General features: G+C 44.4%; 1 protein-coding gene across 1 annotated transcript in view; it reads left to right on the forward strand.

The window, feature by feature from the left end:
• Positions 1-20,853, forward strand: part of MAD1L1 (mitotic arrest deficient 1 like 1) — a 290,904-nt gene that overhangs the window by 153,854 nt on the left and 116,197 nt on the right. The window contains exon 11 of the mRNA XM_006034449.3: positions 5,930-6,074. Coding sequence (XP_006034511.2) covers positions 5,930-6,074 — 145 coding nt within the window. The remainder of the gene's footprint in view (positions 1-5,929; positions 6,075-20,853) is intronic.

Here is a 20,853-nt window from a genome sequence, read left to right on the forward strand (position 1 = left end):
GCTCTGTGACTAAATGCCAAGTTTACCTTGGAGGTGCCGAATCCAAGTTTGATATTTTTGCTGCTGGTTAGATAGCAAAACCAAATATGCACTCCGATGACACCCGTTCACTGCATCAATAAAGCTCCAAACATCAATAGGCTCTTTACCCACTTCATCTATCTACACAAGCCAAATAATTCTCTTTACAGGTTTTCGGTTTTCTTTATTTGCCAAACCGCTGTGATTCTTCGTGCATAGGACAGTGCATGGGCACAAGAAGTGTTTGCTTTCAGGTGACTGGCTGATGGAAACCTCAGTGGAAGGGCAACTGAAAAGGTCTGGGGTGGGTAAATGAGTTAATGTTGTGTGGGCAGGTGGTGTCTCGTGGAAGATGATCAATACTTGAGAGGGGGAATAGTGGGTAACAGGCACACAGTCCCTTCCCTCCTGACTCCTTTGCAGGTTATGCTTAATGTAATATTTAATAAGCTGTGCAGTTAGGATTTTCTCTAGCTATGAAGATGATGCGACTGAACTGCCTGACACCAGCCCACTGTGATTTTTAACTTCAGATACTAGAAATGTTAGCTATCACTACTGCTCCTTACAAAAGAGGGGGAACTGAGTCGCACACAGAATGGGGTTACTGGCCTTACTAGCTGCCATGGGTGCATAGTACAGCAAAAGCGCCTTGGTGAAGAAGAGCAGAAGGATGCCAGAATGGTAGTGGTTCCTAGGTAAGTGTCTGCAGAAGGAAAAAAGTCATAGAAACAATATTAGAAAAGTAGGGTTAGAAGGGGCCTCAGGAGGGTCATATAGTCCAGCCCCCTGCTCAAGGGAGGATCATCCCCATTTAAACCGTTTTAAAATGCAGAGGAGACCCTTGACTTGTTGAATATCTGGAACCTTACATCTGTCTTAGGAGGGAATCTGAAATGTTTTTAATATCAATACATTCTTCTTCACCTTTTGTGCTGCAGTCTGTCTGCCCTGGGTATGTTGATTCAGGCAGCTTGATTGCTCCTGCAGTATCCTGGCCCTGGCCTGTCTCTTTATTTTTTAAGTAGCACTCAGTGTCTGACCACAATTTGCTTCCTCATAGGAAAGATTTTTCTGTTTTCCTGATCTCGACTGCTTCTGTTTTCTTCCTCATTACCTCTCTCCTTTCATCCTCCTTCCTGTTTGTCCTGCTCTTTTCCCTTATATTTTTGCCTTGTACCTGTTTGATCATGTGTGTTCCTCTCATGCCACCTTCCTGTTCCAGGTGGTGCGTATTCCTGCCACGATGATTTAACCAGATGCAGTGACACTTGCAGAAGTGGGGGTCACTGCTCTCTCAAATCAAAGACTGAGCTATTTATCATCCTCTCATTAGACAGGACCGAATGGGATGTGGCTTGGCAGTTGGGCTCCAGGGAAGAATATTCTTTTATTGTGAAGTAGACCCTGTGACATGAACCACTGGTGGTGCTTTAATATTGTTTTGCAAAACTGGAAAGAAGAGCCAGGAAAGCAGATGCTTCAGTTTTCTCAAGCCCTCTATTTATCAGTTTCCCTTTTGTTTGGGTCTCTCTGGTGTTTATGGGATTTTTCCTGCCATTTATAGATGGGCAGATACTTTGGCAAGGATGTATGTAGTCTGGATGCAGTTGGGGGGAATTGCTTTCCTCCAACATATTAATTGCTGTCGCACATCTGGCTGTCTTCCCTTGTTAATTTGCAGAACGTGGCCTTAGCCTGTGTAGCAGTTGTGTACAAATTGCATTGCTGGCTCCTCTAGGTTTTCTTTGTGAAATATCTCTGACATCTTTCCCTGTATGTTTGCACAGTTCTCATCACATCCACATTATCTTGTTTGTTGGTGCAGTGGCTTTTGATGCATATGGCCCTGGCATCATGCCCCCTTGCCATCTTCTTTGAAATCGCTGCGTGACCCCTGCAGTTCCTATTTTCACTGTTGGTGCACTATGGCTGGCCCTCTGATCTTTTCCAGAGTCTGTTGTACAGAATTATATTTCTAGCTTTCTGTTTGCTCTCTCTGGTAGATTTTGCAGCATGCGGGGTGGAAGAGGTTACAGAAAAGATAGGCTGGAGGCAAGGGGTGTTAGTTTTATCCATCACTGGAAGAGAGCTGACAGCTGCTTTTGTCATGTTTTGAGATTATTAAAATGTATCTTATAGCTTCTGTATTCTTTGTCCGTCTTCATTGTTCTCAGCCTTTCAAAGAATATTCTGGAAAATGAAATATCATTTAAGATTACATGAAAGTGGATTGCAGAGCGGAAGAGCAGAGTATGAAGAGAGCTTCTCACCAGCTCGGGACATGAGATACCGGCACTTCGTTCAGTGGGCTGAGGGACGAGGCTCGTTAATTCTGATAAACAGAAGCGACTTTTCCACTTTGAGACCATGAAAGCTTGCTTTGAACTTGCAGAGATTTTTGAAAATGCCAAGGTGCTCGAGGTTCAACTGAACCATGGACCTTTGGGTTTAATATTTTATGAGTTTTTAAAAATTGTTTGGTTTGAGGTGAGTGATTGGCATTAAAAAGCCAGCGTTGTCATCGGCATAGAAAATAATGTCTGGGATAATAACATAATACAACTTGCTGCTTTGAACCTGATTTTGAATCTGCTTTTTGTCACTAAGGAAAGTAACTTTAATATTGGCCAGCTAGTTCATACCGTAATACCTGGAAAAGTTACGTGTCTGGTCTTAATGATGAGGAAAGGACTTCAATCATCTTTGTTTTGGCAAGTCTAAAAATGTGGTGTGTTGGAAAAATTGTTAGAAGCTTGAATGGAAGATTTCCTACTGGTCAGCAGCCCATTGTAATTTAAAGCTTAATCTTCAGAAGTGGAACTGGGTTACTTACTGCCCGTTGAACAATCGTTCTGATGACGCTTACATTTTGGCAGCAATAACTGATCCCTGCATTTCATCTGAGGTTGGAAAATGTAAGCATTATTGAATGCAAGAAGATATAGATAACCCACACACTTGTCCTTTTGCTTTCCTCCCTTTCCTCTTAGTTGTGTCCAGCTCTGCGGTTCAGAAAGAAGGTGCGCCGTCTCTAAGGAATACGCGTCACAAAGACTTTTTGTGACTCTTGAGTAGATTCTACCAAGTTTCCTTTTTTTCAGTCCGAATATCAGGTCAAATCCGATCAGTCAACCCACTCAGGACTTATAAGACTAGGTCAAACTTAGAGGGATTAAAAAAAAATACGCTACCAAAATTTTCTGCAGCAGTCAGATGTGAGATCGGTTCTTTGAATGTTTGATCCTATAGTTTTCCTCTCGTCTGACTTGACTCAGGGCTGGAGCTCTTTGATAGAGTATAGAACTCAGGTCTGGAAGAGCTGTTTATTAATTAAACTAACCAATAACGCAGAGAGAGAGGATTTTTATATCCTAACATCATTTATTGTACGGTGTTTGGTGAAGGTTTGCATTGATATTTAATTTGGGCTGTAACTAATTAACTTGAGCAATCCTTTGATTTTCTTTTTTGAATTTTGCTATGGTCATGAAATAACATTTGGAGCATTAGCACTTTTGAGACTGGTAGTTTGAAAATTGTGCATACGCACACTTTACCAAGGATCTGATTAATGTTGTGTGTCACAGGTAGTTTGTTGTGCTTGTTCTTCCTGGGTTTCCCACTGTTTCCTTGTGACATGTTCTTGGGTTGTTCTCAGTTTTTCATACAGGATCCTTGTCCCTTTTTCACTGTGGAATGACTGGTGTCTGTTGGTTGAGTTTTCTGGACGTTGGCTGCTATGGAAACACCTTTTTGATATAGTTTCTCTCTGAATGCTTGCAGAGCGCTGTCCTGTAATGGTGGATTTATCCGAAAAATGAGCACGGTGAAAGCTAGATTCTCTGTCTACTATGACTGGGGAATTGTAGTGTTGCTGACTTGGGCAAACGCTGTTCTATTAAGAGCTTCGGCAACTTAATTCGGGATGTTTAGCCTGAGGTTTTATCTCCGCTTCCCTGTGGCTGCCGCAGAACTTCTCATGGCAGGCAGCAGTCATCACCTCCCGGCTGGCAGAGCACACGCACGTCCGCATGTTTCTGGTGGCTCTCTGCGACTCAACTCAATAGTTGCACTGCTGCAAGTCAAGGGGCATCTGGGGAAGGCTGGAAGGAGCATGGTGGCCAGCAGAAGATGCTGGCCTGTGCATTGGCACCTTGTGCTGGATGGTGGTGGAGCTCTACTTCACTCTGCAGAGGTGATTTGATCTCTGCCAGCAGAAAAGGGGGCTCCTGTGCCACCGAGGGGCTTTGGCTGAGCACATGCTGGAACAAAACTTAATGGACTAGACAAGGCCTGAGGTTCGGATGGAGAAAGAATTGCTCCGTCAGTGAGAGGCAGACACTACTTCACATTCCATCACCATAGATACTGCTGCTGGGCACAGGCTTCTTTTTGTGTAACTAATTAATTAAAACAGAATCAGGGAAATAGTGGTGCTCTGGTAATTAAATTATCCATTTTTAAATGCAGATTTAAAGCCCTTTTGATGAACTTTCCCACCTGAATACAACAATGAAGAGTCTATTTCACAGTCCTTGATTATTAAATTGGTCTGTGAATGGTTCCAAATTGAACTGGAACTTTAAATAGTCTTTTAATTCATCTAATGCCTTAAAATGCATATTCGTCTTCAGAGGGAAGGAGTGCAGGTATGGAAACTGCTGCTTGGGGAGTTCTGGTCAATTCCTACATAAATTTTCCAAGTAGCACAAATTGGTGAACCAGCAGTACAGGATGTACTTAATTTAGACTAAGAGCATCTTTAAAGAAAAGTGCCATTTTCCTGACGCATCTAAGCAGCATGTGAATAATGGCACTATTTCATTTAAAGGTGTTTTATTTACTCTATTTTCTTTTGATTTATGATGATATAAACACCCCTTTGAGGCTCTGGCAGATCTTCTTAGGTTGTTCTGTTTTCCTCTCTGCTGGAGAGGCAGAGCTTTGATGCGTCTGCCTGACAGCGCCATTGGTTTTGATGCATTTAAGTCTGCTTGAAGACTTGTTGGTGCACTCCCAGTCCCCCTTTCAGGGCCTATTAACATGGTAGGTACAAGTGGTTTTGTCCCCTGCGTGTGATACTGTCATCTGCCTCACCTCCTGCAGATGCTATGGAGGTGCTCTGGTGCTGCAGTTTTTTCCATGAATCAGTTGTGTTTGTTGCCTGTACTGCATAACTGTGTACCGGTGCTTCCTGGATAGAGTGGTTCAGCTATCCTGAGTGTCCCAGCAAGTGGCAAGAGTACCCACGGGGCACGCACCCAGAACGACTCCAAGAATATGTAGAGTATTGCACTCAAGAGTTTCTTCGCTGAAGGCTGGGAGGAAATGGGAGAATTGGCTGCTGGGAGCTGGCCATAGTCTTGTCCATGTTGCATCCTGTGTGTTGTTACCCAGCCACAGGAAGATAGCGCTATGCTCAGCCTAGGTTGTTGTCAAGTGCAACACATGGGTAGTTATCACAGATACTTACCAAATAGCTGTCTTTAGATGCAAACCATGCACAGTGGCAACTGTGACTCCAAGTGGTTACAAAGGAAAAGGGTAGAGTGAAACCCCGAGACTTGCGTTGTTGCTGGAACTTACGTATGTATTTAACAAGTTTAGTTTAATGTGCACCTGAGAGGAGATTTGTTGATTGTAAAGGATTGCTGTTTTTATATCTTGTACGTGCATAGTATAAATAAAGAGGTGGTGCTAAGCTCCAGGATTGGTCATTGAGCGTCTCTCTTTTTTTAATAATGTCCTTCCAAGTAAGGCTGATGACGGCAATGCAGTTTACAGCTGCACATGGGCATAGGTGGGATGATACCCTAGGTCCCATTACTGTTGCCCCATCCTCCTGGTTTTGCTGAGGCAGTGTTAAACCTCACAAGTTCAGTCTTTCTTTCTCTCTCTTTCTTAGTGCCAGGATATTAGAGAAGGCTCGACAGCAGCTACAAGAGGAGGTATTACGAATCCAGAACCAGTTACTGGATGAGAAGAAGAAACGTGAGCAGCACGAAGCTCTGGTCAGACGTTTGCAGAAACGAGTGCTGCTCCTCACCAAGGTACAGCTTCTAGACCTAGCTTATATGCCCTTCTCTTTGACCTACATGCTCTTCCTGGATGCCCTTTGGTTCTTGGTTGCTCTGTTCTCGAGTTGATACCGAAGTACTGCCACGTGTTCTCCATGTTTTAGATACTAGAACAATGCCATGAGTTTTGTCTTCGGGGAATAACTGTACTGGCTTCATTACTGGCATGCTGCCAGTTGTTGATATCTAGATGATACGTCACTTAATCTCATTCTTGGCATCTGCAAGTCGCATTATCGTTGGCGTACTTCTGTCACCTGAGCCACTGAATGGACTTTATCATGATTCTGATGGCGACCGCTCCCACTTTCCTTAATAGAAGAAAATGGCTGCGCTACATGGAGGACAAGGAAGGCACTTTACTCTTATGCTGAACCAAGTCCTTTAGAATACAGTAGAAGGAGTTGAAGCAGTTGAGTTTTACAAAAGTTAGTTTTAGTATGGTGCTTCCTTTGAACCCGCCTACAAAAATCTTTAGCAGCATGTAATTTTGATTAAATTTGGTAGGATGAGTCAAAAAGCCTATAGAATATTGATAATTTTATATTAAATTCTGTAACTCTCTTCTGTAAAGGAAGATTATTATTTATTACTTCTCTGTTGCCACAGAGGTGTGCACTGCACCTCCCCAAACCACCCATGCATAACATCACTCATCTGAGCAATTCCTTTGAAGCCAGTAGGTTTTCTCACATGAGTAAGCTTACGTCTGTGCTTGTTTGAAGGTTTGTGATTGCTGGGGGAAGCAAGAAAGTAGGGAGAAGAGAGGTGGGTAATAAGATGCTGTTATGTCAGCTGAAGGAGGTCAAACCCAGCAAGAAGTCACGAGGGAGTTTTGGTCTACAAATGTCCTGTTTAGGCCGAAGGTTGAAATTTCTGACATGGGAGGAATGTGGTCCATTAGAAAGGGAGAAGAAGCAAGCTGCTGCTGTTTCGGGCTTTAATTCTGAGTGTTAACTACAGCCTCTTGATTGTGCTTTAATTGTTCTCTGCCCAGTTCTGTAATTCTGTGTCACTGCTGAGCCAAAGAGGCTGTGATGTATGGTATGCTAAGCAAGGCTTGCTGGAGTGTGAAGCAGCTGTTTTGCAAGAGGGTATTATTTAAAATCTTTCTGGCCACAGTATTTGATGCCATGGAGAGTCCTCTAAGTGGGAAGAAGAAAGAGCTTCTGTCACTTTTCTTGACGTGTCAGGGAAGGCGTTGCATTTTGAGTGCCTGGCAAAACCTTTGCACTGCAACTAGGAAAGGAAACCTCTGCTCCCTTGGGTTCACCAGAACTACAAACTGCCTACCAGGGCTTTTCCAGCCCTCCATATGTTTCTGGTTTTGTTGTCCGTCTGTCATGATACAGCTGTGGGTGTAGGCCGATCTGGGAAATTCTGGATATTCTGAAGAAGATGACAGCTGGCAGTCTTCTGATATCAATAAATACAACCTTCCTGAGGCTTTTTAGAGCGTTTCAGACTTGAGCAAGCATTTAGAGAGGATTCGAGAGAGACAGATTTTTGTGGGTGATAATCTTTTATTAGAGCAACTACCTGTTTGGGATCAACTTGGACAAGTTTTCATATGTACTGCATTCTTCTTCAGGTCTATCCCAACCACGCAGTTGGTCCAGTAAAAGATATCGCTCACAAAAATCCTTGCTTCTCACCTATTTTATGGATTATCATGGCTACATCATTCCAGCACTACCACAATTTAGTTAAAAAGTAATTACCCAATAGGTTCCTAAAATATTTTCTTTGTAACCTATTTCCACTCCTCAGCAGATGCCCAGGATTTATGGTAGAACAGGGTACCAGGTTGGTTTTTAAAATGCTGGACAGAAAAACTGTAGTGTCCTTGCAACTTTATCATGGAGTTGATGATATCCTTATTTCTGTGTTGAAGTGCTGGGACTCTTGGACTTGTTCATCTCTGAGGTGTTTCCTCCTAGAAGAGGAGAATGGCCTACCTGGGTTCATAGCAAATACACTTGGCTTTTTACAGGATGAGCTTTCAGTGGGCAGTGTAATTCCTAATCTAATTCCTTTGAAGGAGAAAATGCACATACAGCTCTGAGAAATTAGATTCTGTCTCGGGATTGCTTGAGTTCCTCGGGAAAGCACCGCTGTATTGTGGTACTTGGGCACCGTATCTTTAGTGCTGTTTCTTCCACTGGTTGCTCTACCCATTAAGAATTACGAGAAGTAATTTCATTTAAGTTAAAAATCTTCTGATTTTAAAATGAGATTGAGCAAATATATTGCTTGTTAAAAATAATAATTTTGCACTGAAAGCTTATCACCTAGAGTGGTATTTAATCATCTAATTAGTGGCATCAGTAATAGACTGTGCGGCTGTCTGTGTCATTGAGAACAGAAAAAAGGCAGAGGACTTAATTTGTCCAGCTCTTTATATTGAACCTTGTGTACCTTGTTAAACAGGATTATGGAAATACCATTTTAGGAGAAGCTGCCTTAGATATGACAGTCTCAGTTGCATCCTGATTATATGATTGTATCTGGCCGCCTGATAAGGCAAAGAATCTGTTCTATTCTAAGCAAATAAGGAGTACAATAGACCCAGCCAGTTTAGCAGGACTCAGTGATGGTATCTTCCTCTCTTTGTAGATCCAGGCATATCTGGGAAGTCACAATTTGATTTCTGTTTATCACTTCTATTTAAAAGTCAACCACAAAACAAATGTTTCCCCATCAGAGTGGTTTCTGCTACTTAAGTAATAAAAGCATCCACTCCTCCTTGACACAGTGCTCAGAAGCAAATTGTTTTGCTGTTCTTATCCCTTTTTATACTTCTCATGTGAGTTAGCTTACACATGACCGTGTCTGATCGTAAGAGTTGGAGGAAGTGGGAAGTTAAGAAGAGATTGGATAATTTTTCCTTTTTTTTATGGTCCCCCTTCACGCCTGCATGGCTTGGGTCTTTCTCCTTATTTCACCATTTGTCGTCATCCATCATCTCTTAGCCTCATTGGGGTGCTCTGATCTTCCCATCATTGTTTCCAATCTTTCCTACCTCTGTTTTGGTCTCTACGCCTACTTTGTGCTTCCTGGATCTTTCCTGCCTTGCTTCGGTTAATATTCAGCTTTAGCATAGTTTTCAGTACATGCCACTTTCATGAATCAGCCCAAACATCCGTCTTCTGTTTGGGTTGCATATGTGAGGCTTGGGAAACAAGTACCTAGGTTTCAATCTTATGCTAGTACTTAGAATTCTCTTATTTATGAAACTATGCCAGGGGAATAGGTTTAAGCATGTGAGCCCTGGCTCCTAATGCTAATACAGTCGTTATTTCTGTGCTGAGTGCTTTGCAAGTTGGGGTAACTGTTTCCAAGACAGGAGTGCAATTAGTTTTTGACATGCATATGTTAAATTAAGTGTCAATGCTAGACCTGGGCACCCTAGAGTTTCTCTGAAATTGATGGTGTGAAGGTGCTTTCTGGAGTGCTGTTCTTCTCACTTTATGCTGGTAGATGAGAAATGTAATGTTTGAAGGGACATATCTGCTCATTTTCCAGCTGCCTGAGTTCTGCTTGGCTGGGCTCTGCTGTGTGTTGTATAAGATCAGAATTTCCTGAAACTTTCACTTTTGCTGTAGCGCTGATGCCTTTCCACAGGTGACAGCAAGGGTGGGAGATTTCCCTGAAGTCCTGAGGGAAAGGCACAGCCTGACTTGATCTCGTCTCTTCCCCTCTTTTTCTGATTTGATGCCAAATTGGCTTTGAATGCCATGTTTACCCACGTAACTTTGCCTTTGACTCTGCTGTCCTTAAGCTTGTATGCATTTCTCTCTCTTTCTCCTTTTCAGAGAGCTTTGCACAGAGCTCAGGGTACCTGTTTACAGAGCAGGCTGTAAAAGGCAACACCACTGCTGCTGGATTTGGGTCTTTTAGGTTCTTTTTGGTCTCATGGCGCTCAGGTGAAGTACCTGAAGGCTGGAAGAAGGCCAGTGTGGTACCCGTCTTCAAGAAAGGGTGGAAAGTAGATCCTGGGAATTACAGGCCAGTCAGCTTGACCTCAGTCCCCAGTAAGATTCTGGAGAAAATTATCAAGGAGACCATTCTGGATACGCTAGCTGAGGGCAGCATCCTAAGGGACAGCCAGCACGGGTTTGTTGCGGGTAGGTCTTGCCTGACTAGTCTCATCTCCTTCCATGACCAGGTGACGTATCACCTGGACAAGGGAGAAGAGATTGACGTCCTATATCTAGACTTTATAAAAGCCTTTGATCTGGTGTCCCATGACCTCTTCATGGATAAATTGGCCAACTGTGGCCTCGACTGCACCACAGTCCAATGGCTGGAGAAATTGGCTCCGAGGTCAGACCCAGAGAGTAGTAGTCAATGGTAGCAAATCATTATGGCACTTCGTGACCAGTGGTGTCCCCCAAGGCTGTGTCCTTGGACTGATTCTCTTCAACATCTTTATCAACAATGTGGACATTGGTGTCAGAAGCGCGCTGGCTAAGTTTGCCGAGGACATTAAACTTTGGGGCATAGTGTCCCCCCCTGAGGACAGGCTAGTGATCTAGGCTGACTTGGATAAACTTAGTAAGTGGGTGGATACAAGCCTGATGACGTTCAATACCGATAAATGCAAGGTACTCCACCTTGTAGGGGGGGACACACAGCATGCTTAGAGGCTTGGCAGTGCTATGCTGGCTAGCACCATGGCTGAAAGAGACTTGTGGGTCATGACTGACCACAAGATGAACCTGAGCCACCAGTGCCCTGTCACAGCTGGTAAAGCAAACAAAATGCTGGCTTGCATCCATAGATGCTTCTCAAGTAAATCCCAGGATGTCATCCTCCCACTGTACTCAGCCTTGGTGAGGCTGCAGCTGGAGTACTGCATCCGATTCTGGGCTCCACAATTCAAGAAGGATGTGGAGAAGCTTGAGAGAGTCCAGAGGAGAGCCATGTGCATGATCAGAGGGCAAGAGAATAGGCCTTATGAAGAGAGGCTGAGATCCATGGGACTCTTCAGCCTGAAAAAGCGCAGGCTCAGGGGGGGACCTGGTGGCTGCTTACAAGTACATAAGGGGTGTACATCAGGACCTAGGAGAACGTCTGTTCACCAGAGCGCCCCAAGGAAAAACAAGGACCAATGGTTATAAACTCCTCCAAGACCACCTTGGTCTGGACATAAGAAAAAATGTCTTTACTGTCTGAGCCCCCAAGACCTGGAATAGACTCCCTCCAGAAGTGGTGCAGGCACCGACTCTGGACTCATTCAGGAAACACTTGGATGCTTATCTTGCTGGGGTCCTTTGACCCTAGCTGACTTCCTGCTTGTGGGGCAGGGGGCTGGACTTGATGATCTTTGAGGTCCCTTTCAGCCCTAACATCTATGAAATCAAGATTGTCCCTTTTTGAGAACCCTGTTTGAGTGCTTCCAGCTGGTTGATTCAGCATTTGCTAGAATCAAAGCCCTGATCTACCTTGTGGTAGAGGATGGCTTCTGGTGTCAGGGAGCAGGTTTGGGGACATACTGAGTAGAAGCCAGGTTGGGAAGAAAGCAAATGGTGATCCTTTGCCAAGTGTCCCAGTCTGCTCTCTTGGGGGGAATCAGAGTGGAAAGTCAGGACGTTAGGGTATTTTTGCATCACTTTGGCATTGCCCAGGCACAGGAAAGCAGCTGGGTCCAGCCATCTGAGAATTGTCTGTGGGTTGGGGAGCAGCAGTCCTTTGTGTCCCTTGTCTCATGCTGAGCCTCTGCAGTGTGGAGGGGAGGCAGCCCCGTGGGGTGCATTGAGTAAATGGCCAGAACACAGTGCATCCTGATGAATTAAAGAAAACAGCAGTTCAAAGTAAGAAGCATTAGATAACAATATGTCCCAACCCATGCAAACCCTCAGATGGCAAACTGTGTCTTGAACATGTGCTGCTGTTGTCTTACTCATTGTTCTCTTGCAAGGGACTAATACAATCAGTGAATTAAGCTAATTTTCCTGAATGTTGGTCTGTTTGTTCGTATCATTTGCTCCTTGTTTGTGGATCGCCTGCCTTTGGGTACTCTATTCCCAGTGGGAAAAGCTTTACATTTCCATTGTCTTTTCAGTGTTGTTCAACCAGATCATAAGTTCTGAGGGTAAATCTGCTTTTAGTGAGACATTATTTTTATAGTGGTGGTTTGAGTAAGAGATTAAATAAATATTGATTAACCAGCGCAAGCTGATTATTCTTGCTGATGGTCCCTGGAAGGTATCTTTTCGATAGTCAATGCAAACTGTATGAGCCACTCTTAGGGCTGAAGACTGCAGAGATCCATCAGGAATGGAGCTGTGTGATTAAACTGTTCGTTAAGCCTGGCAGAGGCAGAATGTATGGTTTGATCTACCATCTGATTTGTTTTGTAACTGGTAAAGATTCGGCATAACACTGTTTAGTGCTCTGCCATGGTGGCTGATCTTAACTCATAGGAAATAGTCTAAATGCTTTAGGAATTCAGGCAAGTGAGTGAATTAAACCATTTAACAGGGATGTGAACAAGTTTAATCCTAAACAGCCCATCCATTATAATAAGAGCAGTAAGACTACCAAAACCAGCCCTGAAGTAGAGCTTCCCCTAGGTATCTCTGTGCACTTTGGGTTGAGACTGTCAGCCATGGGATTGAGTTGTGCCTGCTCCCATATGTCCTATTTAGTACCACCCTCCCCTTGGGGGGGCCTATGTAACAATGGTTTCTAGGATGGTTCCTACCTCCAATTCAGTCTGGCATTTCTTGCATTTCTTCTAGTTAGTGTCCAAGAGTGCTGGCTTCTGTTTTCTTGAGTCTTAGCCTGGCCTGTGCTGAAACGCTTGCCATTGCCACCACAAGTCTACCGTCTACAGATGCTAGCAGGCTCATAGCTTTTGCCTCTTTTCATATAGAAGAGGTGAGGATTTCTTAGGGTGATGACATTTCAGACCAATTGTGTAGTTGGGATAAAGTTAGATGAGGTTTTGAATGCATGCCATTCTTTGTCAGGTCTGATCACAAGAAGCCAGGCACAGTATAGGGGTGGATCCAGGAGGGTTGCAGTGGTGCAGTTGCATCCCCCGCCCCTTGATTCCTGCTCCATCCAAACTTTAAAAGCAACTGCCCGAGAAGTTCAGCGGCATTTTTATCCAGGCAGTGCTGAGCCAGTCAATTGATTTCATGGCTCATTACCATCCCCCTGATTCCTGCTAATCTCTCTGCACTTGACAGTTGTTAATGATCCGCTATCATTTTTAATCATTCTGAGGCTCTACTAGTCAAATGTTCCTTTCTTCTGCAAGTTTCCTGTCTGTTACCCCTTCATGGTAATGTCTGTCAACTGTTTCACAGCCCTGCAGACTGTTTTAGCTCTAATTAAAAACCTTAACTCAGGTGTGACAATACTAATTCAGGTATAGAAATGACTGACAGTGAAGTACTGGAGACACTACCAAGTTGCTCAAGAAGGCTAGATTTTGTTTTGTGAATCTGAGTAAGAGACATACATTTAACTAGAGGACTAATAATAATACAGTATCCTTTAACTATTTTTGCCTAGTTCGTTGTGATTTTTTAAAACTTTTATATTTAATCTAGCAAATCAGTGCTCATTCCCCAAGTTATTCATTTTTTATGCTTTGATCTTAACCTGAATAATATAGTGCTAGCCCTCGAGCAAATTAGTAAAGCATCTAGTTTTTCTGTAACTGGAGAAAAATGTGTTGTGTTTTATGTGATGCTGTGCCACACTGTCCACACCCTGCTTTTCAAAATCCTAGATCTGCCTATGAAGATATACACCCATCAAGCACATCTTCAGACAACTCGACGGGCTCCCCTTCCATTTTTGACTGAGTCAGAAACACCAACCCTTAGTTTGAAGGCTCTCCCTGGATGTGCCCCCCCACATTTCACAACAGGCCAGGTGTGCCACAGGGACACGGATCATGAGCTGCAGGTGTGCACCTGTATCCTATTTGTGTTTGTTGAGACAGTTGTACTCTGATGGCTTTGTGTCAGGGATGGCAGGGAAGGGTAATGGTACCAGCCTCCCCAAGAGGATTTGCCAGGAGAAAAGTGGCTTTAATTTCCAACTGAGGCTTCTCAGTCAATGTACTGGGTATGATTGCCACCACCTCTTTTTTGCCCCTTAAAGCCCTGTATATAGCAGGGTATATCTTATCTCTTATGCCGATGTGGAAATTGAGGCACAGAGGTGAAATGACTTGGTAAAGGTCATACACTGGGGCAGCAGTGCGGTTGAGAACTGAACCCGTCTCCTGACTTGGTTGCGCTCTATCAGGTCCTGCTCCTGTGGTTCGCTCTGTCAGTTAGAGGGCTGGTATCTGGCTCATAAGTGGGGGTTTGCCCTCCTGCATGACCCTCTCCTAGCAGGCCTTCTGCTCCAAGGTCCTGAGGCAGTCTTGTGTGGTCTGGCCAGGCCTGATCTATCATCTTTCTTTTCCTTTCTTTGTTTCCTTTCCATGTCCAGCACTGGTCTATTTTACCTCTCCCAATGATTTTGCTGTTCTTAATGCAAGAATCTTAATCCTCTGAAGCTTCAGCTGTCTGGAACAGCTTTCCAGCATCTGTCTTGCTGAATCCAAATCTCTCTTCAGATCTCAAATTTTGAGAGATTTTTCTCCTGATTTTCTCCTTTGCTTGTACTTTTTCATTTTTGTCTGCCTCTGTGTTGTATTTAGCTCTGCTTCTGTATAATCTAGCTGTAGTGTAAAGCATTTGGGAATCCAGTTGTTGTGACGGATGGCATTGAAAAAATGTTGCGTTCTACCGATTTTTTTGCATCAGTATAACCTTCGCAGTTTTTGAATTACGTGTGTCACCCTCTTCTGCGACATGCAAATTTGCTTTATTAACCAGCTAAAGAAATGAAGCCTGATTGGCCCACCCCATTTATCATGCAAACAAAATATAACAGTCCCTGGAATCATTTGTCTTGCTTTTCACTGTCTACAATCTCTGCACCAGCCTTCCCATAACACGGTGATCAGGATTACACAATACTCTTAATGTCATCTTAGAATTTTGTTAAAGTGCCAAACTAACTTATGCTGATTTATACTCGTTGCTTTGCTGTATTCATTGCAACATCTTATTTGCATGCTTGACATTTAAATATACTGTGTTTGGAATGTGTGATTTTTATTTTGAGACCTTTATTAAGCATCTCCAGTCTAAGGGTTTAATTGTTACTGATAGCTAAGGGTATAATTACCTCAGTAAAATATCATGACTATATTAAGCTAATGGAAATTGGCTTCTAGAATTGGGTGAACACAAACCATTTTCCTATTTGAAACAGGCTGTTTCAAGAGAGTCACTAATAGCATTCGCCAGTGCAATTGCAGAATCTCTGTATAGAGAACAAACAAGGAGAGCTGAAAGGGATGTGTTTTGCAAGGAAGCTGTTTGCAGTAGTTTTAGGGAAAGTGTAGAAGAATAAGCATCATAGAAGGGAGGAAGTATCTTCGTACTGAAAAAGAAAATATTGTAATTCCTAGCATGGACTTGATGAGCCTTGAATGGGCAGAACAAATTGGTGTTTTCTCATGTGGACTTGCAGATACACACGTGGGGTTTTTTTTTATTCCTTCAACCTTACCTTCCTCTGCTTACTTGGTTCTGTCACGTGCGTGCACAGCTTCCATTGCAGCTCATTCCTCCTCTTTCCCTGAGTAATTCTGTTCGGGTTCTTACTGATTTACCCCAGAATTACTCTTACAGACTTACTGGTTTCCTCACTTGCTAACTGGCTCCATAGTTAACAACATGCACACCATGTTACAGATTGAAGCCTGCAGTAGGGCGTGTGTAGATGAAATGGGGGCCCTAAATTGAAGCGGTGGGTCTTTAAACAGGCCTGCAGGCTCTGGGGGGAAATCAGGCTCGCTGCTTTTCTTGGGCGAAGCCTGCTTTCCTGGGCTGCTGCCAGGCTGCCTGCAGGGCTTCCTACGGAGCCTGGTGCTTTGCTCCGTGGCTGTAGGGGCAGCAAACTAAAACTCCTCAGAGGAGTTTTAATTTTCTGTGTCCCAAGTCATTTAAGTCGCATTACGCCGCTGAATTTCCTACAGCGGCTGGAATTAATGCACAGCACGCCGCCAAGGCATGCAAACACCAACACCATTAAAACTGTGCAAAAGCATTTAGCCTGCGTTAAAGTGTTGTGCACACGCCCCTCATTTTGTCTACACACGGCGTAGGCCTGGAATGTTTCTTCTTGCTTCCTTTCACTTACCTGTGACCACTAGAGAAGTTTAAAAGTATGGGTTGTCCTTGCATTGCTGCCTTTCTGGCAGCTCTTCTGTACCATGGTAGCATTTAGCATAGTAGGTTCATTTTAATCCCTTAATTTTTAAAAGTAAGGGAATAATTGCTGTCACAATTCTGACCTTGAAGTTTCCCCACGTGGTGGTAGCAAGGTTCTTACTTGCACCATGGTGTTTCAGCATATAGGAGAAATATGATGGTGGAGCAGTCTGCTATGCAGTGTGGAGCTCAGCTGCAGAAGGACTTTGTGGTGGCAGGTGAATGTAAGCAGGCTGAGAAAGATGAACAGCTGCGTGGTTTTTCCCTGCCTTCCCCTTTTGAGAAGTGATGACTTGAGAAGTTTTTTTATAGTAGTGACTACCCATTGCCCTGGGTCACTTCTATGGAGGGGCTGTAGTGGAGAAATTATTCTTCTCCCTAGTCATCTCTTCTGCTGCCCAGCGCAAGTAGTTCGAGTTTGGCTTTTGCATCAGTTCCCACAGTTGTAGTAGATACCTAATGCTTTCATTGTAGAAAGGTTAAATGACCTTCCCTAGTTTCAACTTTCTAAACACAGGGCTGTCCCCTCATTTTTGGTGACAGTGTATCTGGCAGTAATTTAATGAAGAGACTTTTAAATTTATTAAACACCAAGATAAGCAGGACAAATGCACGCTGTGTCCCACCTGATGGATCTTGTTCTCACAGATTTTGGAATATGAACCTTGTCTTTTTCCCCGAACAGTAGCCGGATTTTGCTTTCTCTCTCTCAGAAGAGCATTAATATCTAGCTGACTGCTAAGAGGTTAGATTATGGAAATTGGAGATGCATTAATAAAAGAGTTTATCTGACCTTCTGGCTCCACATTTCTTTGGGGAAAAGGTCTTTATGGCCTCAAAAGGTAAAATATTGAATAAAAAGAGACGAGGTTAATCCAGTGTTCTGGCTAAGAAACGAAACGTGTCACATTCAAAGTTATAGTTCCCTCAGCAACTCAACCACCTAATGCATCTCTTCTGCTTTATTTCTATGTGTGTTTTAACATTTATGCCATACAGCCCACAGCCCTGAATTATGAAGGCTGGTAGAGTGGGGATGGAAAAAGAGGCTGAGAGGTGGGGGGACAGGACCTTGCTCTGGAGCGAGTAGGACAAAAAGGAGAGATGTCTAGTGAGCAAGGAGAAGGCTAAGCATGAACTGGCAAATGTAGTAGCAGAGGAGGGAGGCTAAGGATGAACTGGCAAATGTAGTAGCAGGGGGGAGGACAGAGGGTAGGTAGAGGGGGAAATTTTGCATCTTGGGTGGTGGTCGTGGCTGGGAGAGCAGCTGCAGTGGCTGCCAGTCTTGTGCCCCCTCTCAGTCGGTGTCCAGGACTGGCCACCTCGTCTCCCACTCCTGGTTATGCTTGTGGAGTGGGGTTTCCGCAGCGTTTCAGAGTGAACGTGGGAAGACTGATGGGTTTGGAGGGCAGACTCTGTAAAGCATATGGCGGATGGCAGGGGTCCTGTCTAGGATGGTGCCAAGGGGTCTCAGTGCATTCCTTGGTTCACGTGGGTCTTACCCCGGGGTGGTGAAAGTATCAATATGCGTGCAGTTTCGAGATTTGTCCTCAGGAAATTGCAACCTTCTCTGACTGCGTGCTAGCCATGTCGACATTCTAGCCATGGAAGCCACTTAAGGAGGTTTACAAGGAGATGAATCTAGCAGTGTATCTTATTTCATTTTTTTTTTCTAACAGTGTCCAAGTGATTGTATAACAGTGTGAAAGACTAGCTGCTGAATTAAGGGCCTTTTGGCTTGCTTGCCACGTAGGATTGTTCAGTTAGAAATCTCTTGTTCAGTGCCTGTTTGCAGCACTTCAAGTGTTTCCTAAATTTGATTAATATTTTAGAAGTCAAACGATTTTTACAAAACACCGGGGAACTGTACTTTGACCCCCAACTTGTCGCATAAAAGAGAAATTAAATGCTCTCTATTTCATGAACATTTGCCAAGCTAATATTGCAGCTGGGGAAGGCAGAGTGATTTTCTACAGATTCCCAGACTGAGCTCTGGCAAGGTTGTGGGGATGGGCTGTGGAGAGCTGGTAGGTCATGTGGTTTTAGCTGCTACTCCTTGTTTTTTGGTTTGTTTTGTTGTGGTTTTTTTTTTCTTTCTCAGCTGCCGTTCAGACAAAATGCCTAAGAATAGAGTCTATAAATACTCCCTGAATATTACTTTGTGTGACGATTTTGAGAATCTCTCTACAATTTACAGACATTACAAAATTGCTGCATCATGAATGACTTGCTGTATATGGAATCTGCCGTATCCTCTGAGTGTCTTGTTGTTTCATATATGTTATGGTTGGAAGGGACCTCAGTAGATCATCGAGTTCAACCCCATGCCCTGGGCAGGAAAGAGAGCTGGAGTCCCACGACCCCAGCCAGGTGCTTGTCCAGCCTCCTCTTGAAGACCCCCACGGTAGGGGAGAGCACCACCTCCCTTGGAAGCCCATTCCAGACTGGCAATCCGTACCATAAAGAAGTTCTTCCTGATGTCCAACCTAAATCTGCTCTCTGTCAGTTTGTGGCTGTTGTTTCTGGTTACTCCAAGGGTCCCCTGGTAAACAGAGCATCTCCTATTTTTTTGCTGCCTCCCCGATGAATTTGTAAATGGCCACAAGATCCCCTCTCAGCCTTCTCTTGCGGAGGCTGCAGAGATCCAAGTCCCTCAGTCTCTCCTCATAGGGCCTTACCTGCAGGCCCCTTACCATATGAGTGGCCTCCTCTGGACCCTCTCAAGGTTATCCACATCCCTCTTGAAGTGCGGCGCCCAAAACTGGATGCAGTACTCCAACTGCGGCCTGACCAGTGCTGCATAGAGGGGAAGCATCACCTCCCTGGACCTGTTCGTGTTTCATCTGCTAATGCATGATAGAGTGTGGTTAGCTTTACTGATTACTTCGTCACATTGACGACTCATAGTCATCTTGGAGTCAACTCTGAGATCCCTTTCTGCCACTGTGCTGCTAAGAAGGTCATACCCTAGCCTGTAGGTATGTTGGTGATTCCTTCTCCCTAGATGCAGCACTTTGCACTTGTCTTTGAACTGCATCCTATTCTTTTCTGCCCACGTTTCCAGCCTGTCCAGGTCCACCTGGATTGATCCCTTCCCAATAGCGTGTTTACTTTACTCCATAATTTCTTGTCATCTGCGAACTTGGACAGGGTGCTGTCCATACCCTCATCCAAGTCACTGATGAAGACATTGAATAGCACAGGTCCAAGGACCAAGCGTTAGAGGGCTCCACTGCCCACATCTTTCCAGGTCAATACCAACTCCCTGGGTGGAACTCTTAAGCCAGTTTGCTTAAGGGTTGTTGTACATCTCCCAAATCAAGAACAGAAGGAGTGTCATTAAATTTGAATGGCTCCCATCCAAGGGGGAGTAGATGGGTTCAGTTTGGCTGAAACCTAGGGAGGAAAACCAATTACGTCCAACTTCTCTGCAAATACCTGTGGTCCATAGCTGTAGAATTACCCGAGTGGCAGATTATAAGAACAGAAGAAGGACCATACCGGGACACACCAATGCTCTATCTAGCTCAGTATTGTGTCTCCGAAACCATAGGATTTTAGGATCTGAAGAGGTCACGTAGTCGAACCTTCTGCTTCAGGAAGGTTCATCCCTGCCTAAACCATCCCAGACAGATGTTCAGAGTTTCAGCAGCCTCTCTAGGTAAGGCTTATAGTTACAAGGTTCTTCTGAATATCTCACCCAGAGAGTCGTGGTGGATGGGTCGGTTTCGACCTGGAAGGGTGTGGGCAGTGGGGTCCCGCAGGGCTCGGTCCTTGGACCGATACTCTTTAATGTCTTCATCAGTGACTTGGACGAGGGAGTGAAGTGTACTCTGTCCAAATTTGCAGATGACACAAAGCTATGGGGAGATGTGGACACGCCGGAGGGCAGGGAACAGCTGCAAGCAGATCTGGACAGGTTGGACAAGTGGGCAGAAAACAACAGAATGCAGTTCAACAAGGAGAAATGCAAAGTGCTGCACCTAGGGAGGAAAAATGTCCAGCACACCTACAGCCTAGGGAATGACCTGCTGGGTGGCACGGAAGCGGAAAGGGATCTTGGAGTCCTAGTGGACTCCAAGATGAACATGAGTCGGCAGTGTGACGAAGCCATCAAAAAAGCCAATGGCACTTTATTGTGCATCAGCAGATGCATGACGAATAGATCCAAGGAGGTGATACTTCCCCTCTATCGGGCGCTGGTCAGACCGCAGTTGGAGTACTGCATGCAATTCTGGGCACCGCACTTCAAGAGGGATATGGATAACCTGGAGAGGGTCCAGAGAAGGGCCACTCGTATGGTTAATGGCCTACAGACCAAGCCCTACGAGGAGAGACTAGAGAAACTGGATCTATTCAGCCTCCGCAAGAGAAGGTTGAGAGGCGACCTTGTGGCTGCCTGTAAGTTCATCACGGGGGCACAGAAGGGGATTGGGGAGGCTTTATTCACCCAGGCG

Source organism: Alligator sinensis, unplaced genomic scaffold (assembly GCF_000455745.1).
Source record: "Alligator sinensis unplaced genomic scaffold, ASM45574v1 scaffold500_1, whole genome shotgun sequence".
NCBI lineage: Eukaryota > Metazoa > Chordata > Crocodylia > Alligatoridae > Alligator > Alligator sinensis.